The 5,111-nt window shown below is 38.5% G+C and overlaps 1 protein-coding gene across 1 annotated transcript; it reads left to right on the top strand.

The window, feature by feature from the left end:
• The first annotated feature begins 722 nt into the window (after positions 1–722).
• Positions 723–4,819, top strand: LOC143925943 (olfactory receptor 6B1-like). Its single transcript, XM_077450219.1, has 2 exons — positions 723–1,649; positions 3,029–4,819. Exon 2 carries the CDS (start codon positions 3,287–3,289, stop codon positions 4,211–4,213), a length of 927 nt encoding a protein of 308 aa, XP_077306345.1. The 5' UTR covers positions 723–1,649; positions 3,029–3,286; the 3' UTR covers positions 4,214–4,819.
• Positions 4,820–5,111: the final 292 nt, after the last annotated feature.

Genomic DNA, 5,111 nt, shown 5'->3' with positions numbered 1-5,111 from the left:
CTCTAACTGCTGGCTGGAAATTAAAACATATGGAATCATCATGAGCAAGATTTCATAAAACCGGAAACTCCTGCATTACCCTCCTGAAAACCTGGAAATCCTCCTCCTTCTCCTTTCTGCAGCACCTCGGATGGACCATAACAATTCTTATTGGTCAGTTTCCGCACAGTCAATTCAATGGTCAAGGGATTTGAAACTACCACTCTTCTCCCTATTCTCTCTGCAGTGTTTCAAAGATGGATCACAGCAATGTTTTGTGCTGAGACTGACTAATCAGAATTGCTCTGATCCGTCCTGGATGCTGCAGAAAAAAGAGGGAGAGGAGTGGGGATTTTGAATCCCTGGTCCGCTGCACCAGCTGTGTGGGCACTGACCGCTCCTCATCCATGAAGGTAGGTACAGTGGGGACCGGGAAGGGTGTACAGTGTTCACCATTTTTTCTGAAAAGGTGAACTTACATTTTAAGCTTACTGGGAGTTTAGCTTTACATCATATAGGCATTGTATTATTAATTCACTCAGATATATTCTATCTGTAGGGCTGCATGTTTTTTCATTTTTGGTAATTGTTATTCATTGTCTGAGAACAATGTGTGTAATAGGTCTACTGGGTATTGTTCCCAAAGGTACAGAAATTGTAGGATGTTAATTTACACAATATATATTCCCAACTGCCCTAAAGTAGAGCTATTTATACTTCAACAAATGATGCACATTGCCTGTTAAACTCTCCCTAACTGGTACATGTGCTGTGTTTATCTGACATAACAGAAACAAGAATCTCCTATCCTTATTGTTCCAATTCTTTTCATTTTCGACAGGTCTCCTTTATCACACCTTCCTAGGTTGACAAGTGCTCTGATTTCAGAATTCATATTAGAGTGCCTAAAAACAACCTTAGAGCTTGAGTTACAGTTTTAAAAACATCATTAAATATAAAACACTAAGTTTTCTGAGACCTTAAAGAAACACTTCAGTTACAGTATAAGTTAAAATTAATCCTAGAAATGCATACAGGAAGTATAGCCTACCTGCTGAGTTTTAACATTTTATCCAGACATTGCTACATTGCACAAGTCTACCCCATCCTGACTCGTCTGTAATCTTGTGATGCTGGAACACACCTGCTGGTGATCCTGGAACACACCTGCTGTTGATGCTGGAACTCCCTTCAGAAAGCAAGATGTATAAAACACCAGACTAACATGAATCCCTCTGCTACCAACCAGATTGTAACCTACCTTAGAAGCTTGAATGTGATTGGTGTTGAAGAGAGAATGCAAAATACACAGCACATGCTTCAGGAAGGACACTTTTACTGATCCTATATACAAAGTTGGGTACTTATTCTGCTGGAAATTGCACAAAACCAAAAAAAAAGTGAATTGACTTTCTTACTGTAGCACAGTTGCTGTGTATACTGGTTGTTGTTTTTAAATGGTATGCATGCAAATGTTTGTCATGCATTTTACTACAAGGTTAATTTGAACAAATAAGCAACATTTATACTAATATTTTCCATTCAATCAAAGTTCACTGCCATGATGTAAAAAGGCGGAGTTTGGGACTTTAAATGAGACATATGGGTCACATGTCTCAATCCCTAAATCTATGAAAAAGAAAGCTGGGGTATTTGGGACTTTAAATGAGGTGAGTACACATGGCCAGAAGATGAGAAGATATCAAAAACATGTTTTTATTGGTGAAACAAGGAACATGGCAAAATGACATGATGCGTGCAGCAATGAATAAAATTGTCAATCACATGTAATAGACCATATATAGAAGCAAACATTAGTAGCAACCAGCCAACCACTGTGTGGTATGGAACGAATCCTGGATGTAGTAAAAACACTTATAATTTCATGGTAGATAGAGAACTCAAGATAAGGTATTGAGTAGGGGTGTCTGCATGACAAAAAGCGCATCCAAATTAGTCCGGCACGTTTCATGGATAATAACACTCTTCAGGGATAGGTGCACGCAAATCTATAAAAAAAAAAACATGAGTAGACCAGTATGATCCAATGTTGTACCCCTCATTGGGGAGGATATGTACAAAAGGAAAGAGAGAGAGTTACTCATCCCTATGAGGACTTACATTGTAATAAGTCTGGAAAATGGGGGGCGAGGAGTCAGAGGCTGCCGGGAGCTGTGGAAGCTTTGGGAGAAGAGGGACCGGGTGCATAAATATGATCCCCAAGAAAACGAAGGACAAAGATCCAGATAGTGGTATGAGTGGGCTTCATATCTAAAAATATTTATTGAGTATGCTGTAAATACTCTATAGTGTGGGAAGTTGCTAGAGTCCAATGCCAGGGTGCATGTGAACAAGTGAGTGTAAAGGGAAATAGTGTGTGAGGAGGAAAGAGCAGATCAGAGATAAAAAAGAAAACCAAAGTTCACTGCCCACCAGCTGGGAAAAATAAATACGTATATATTTTTTTCAGTCTTCGTTCACATTTATTTTTTTAATTTCTAATCTTTATTAGGTTTTTAAAACAATAGGAAAATACATCCACTGAAACAACTAACACTGTTGCCTGTTGCGGCATTTTATACTGTCACTGGGCTTAACATTCAGGAACTTTCAGGTCTGACAGGTGATTTTTCCTCTTCCCTTCCACAATGCGGTGTTTATCTTCTGAGTGGTCATTCACCTCTCCCAAACCTTCTTACATGGGGGCCCAGCAGTTTTTAAAGGTAGGACAGATTTTGTGTAGGATCTATTTGGGACGGTAACAGAAATGGGAACAGTGGGCAGCTTGTACAATGGGATGTTATGTAGATGTGCTTTTTGTTAAAAACAGGTAATAGATGTGAATGAAATATTTCGGAAAAATAAGAATGTTGTTTAGTGACACTTTAAGTGTGCTCCATATGTTAAATATCAGTCACTACTAATGTACTTAAAAAACATATGTATCAACCTAAATTCATTAATAGCTTCATATGTTTCAAATTGTCACTTTTCTTCTATAAGGATCATACTTATACTCTGAGCAACTTAAAGCTATACTTTTTTGTAGATGAATTCTAGATGGAAGTTGCCAGTAAACGTAGATCATCAAAAGACCTTTCCTGTTGGTAATGATGACTGATCACACCCATCCCATTCTATTCTTTGTTTTCTATATTGTGTTATTATTCTTCCTTCAGTGGTAAAGATAAATAAGAGTATATTAAGGATGCAGTTTGGCCACCTCTGTAAATTACATTCATCATCCAACACCTAAAATTGTAATGAAGAGGTTTGTATCACATAGATACAGAAGGTTCAGGCTTAAATGGAGAACGAAACCGATATTACAGAATTTATTCTCCTGGGTTTTTCTGTCATAGATGAATCAAGATTTTTTCTTTTCCTTCTTATATTTACTGTATACATAGTTACTATCTCAGCTAACATCTTCATCATCATTCTTATTAAAATTGATATACGTCTCCATAAGCCCATGTACTTCTTCATTGGTGGACTATCATTTTTAGAGATCTGGTATCCATCAGTCACTGTTCCTAGGCTTTTCTGGGCTCTTCTGACAAAAGAAGATTCTATATCTTTTGTTGGTTGCATGATCCAGTTTTATTTCCACTTTTCCTTTGGTGCAATAGAAAATTTCCTCCTTGCTATCATGGCCTACGATCGCTATGTTGCTGTCTGCATCCCTTTGAGATATCTGTTAATCATGAGTCCCAATGTTTGTTTTAAACTTCTATGGGGTTCCTGGGTTTTTGGCTTCATTGTAATCATTGTGCTCAGTCTGCAAATCTTCAATCTCCCATTTTGCTTCCCTAACAAAATTGATCACTATTACTGTGACTTTGCACCCTTGGTCAAACTGTCCTGTTCAGAGACATCAAATGTAGAAAAACTTTTTTTTGCCACTGCTTGCTTTGTAATTTTGGGCTGTTTTCTGGTTATTATCATGTCATACATCTGTATCATAAGAACCACAATGAGGGTTCCATCCTCAGAGGGTAGACACAAGGCTTTTTCTACATGTGCCTCTCATTTTGTTGTTGTTCTTTTGTTTTACAGTACATCTATCTTCATGTTTATCCGACCTAATGCAGACGATCTCATACATTTAAATAAAATATTCTCAATCTTTCCATCAATTGTAACTCCTCTGCTAAACCCTCTCATCTACACCTTACGGAATCAAGAGGTTAAAAATTCCATAAAAAAAGCAATGAAAAGAATAAAAATGTAAAGGGTGCAAGAAAATACAATAAAATCAAGTAAAGACTAATAACTTAAACAGGAGCAGTAGAATTGATAGTTAATGACTCCATAAAACAAAATAAACTGACTCAGGACTTTTAAAGTAAAAAAAAATGTTCCCTCTTTTCCTCCTCCCCCTACCTATTCTACCTACCTTGTATAAAATAAATTCTGTATACTTGCCTATTTTTAGGTATTTTTATCTGCTCTGGTCTGGTCATGTGATCCTGCAGCACTAGCTAAGAGACAGCTTGAGAACAGCTGGGAATTTTGGGTACCATATCATCACCCATAGGCTCCTGTTTCCCAGTCAATGTCAGTGCTTCCTCCTCTCCCCTGCAGCAGCTGCTCACTGACACAGGGGAAACAGAGTTGTGGGATCATGTAAGCAGAATAGACCAGATTAAAAATAGGTTAGTACACAGAACTTTTATTATACAAGATAGGCAGAAGCAGGGGGCATTTTTAAGAAGTTGAGCTTGGTACATACAGACCGAAAGTCGATCAGTGCGTATGGCTGTCTATCCCACAGAAGACGGTCTAACCAGCATCTGATCAGTACTGATCTGCAAATTCTGGCGAGGGAAGGGGGAAATGGTAGTTAGAATTTAACAGAACAGCAGGGAAGATCGCCGTGCTGGTACGTCAAACTGTCATGTTTTTTTGTTCATCCCATGGGGTTGAATCTATAAGTATATATCCAGCTTTAGGCTTTTCTTCTACTTTATATTAACCGCTTGCTGACCACCTCACACCTATATACGTTGGCAGAAGGGCTCGTACAGGCAAACTAACATACCTATACGTTGCCCTTCAAGAGGCGGCCAGTGGGCGCACGCTCACTGCCGGCGGCAAGCTCTGTGAGTCGGGTCTTAGGTCCCACAGAT

This window comes from Lithobates pipiens, unplaced genomic scaffold (genome assembly GCF_037356315.1).
Source record: "Lithobates pipiens isolate NorthernLeopardFrog02 unplaced genomic scaffold, aLitPip1_a1.2 Scaffold_1, whole genome shotgun sequence".
In the NCBI taxonomy this organism is placed as follows: Eukaryota; Metazoa; Chordata; class Amphibia; order Anura; family Ranidae; genus Lithobates; species Lithobates pipiens.
The sequence above is the reverse complement of the archived record's forward strand: the minus strand, read 5'-3'. Positions and strand labels throughout refer to the sequence as shown.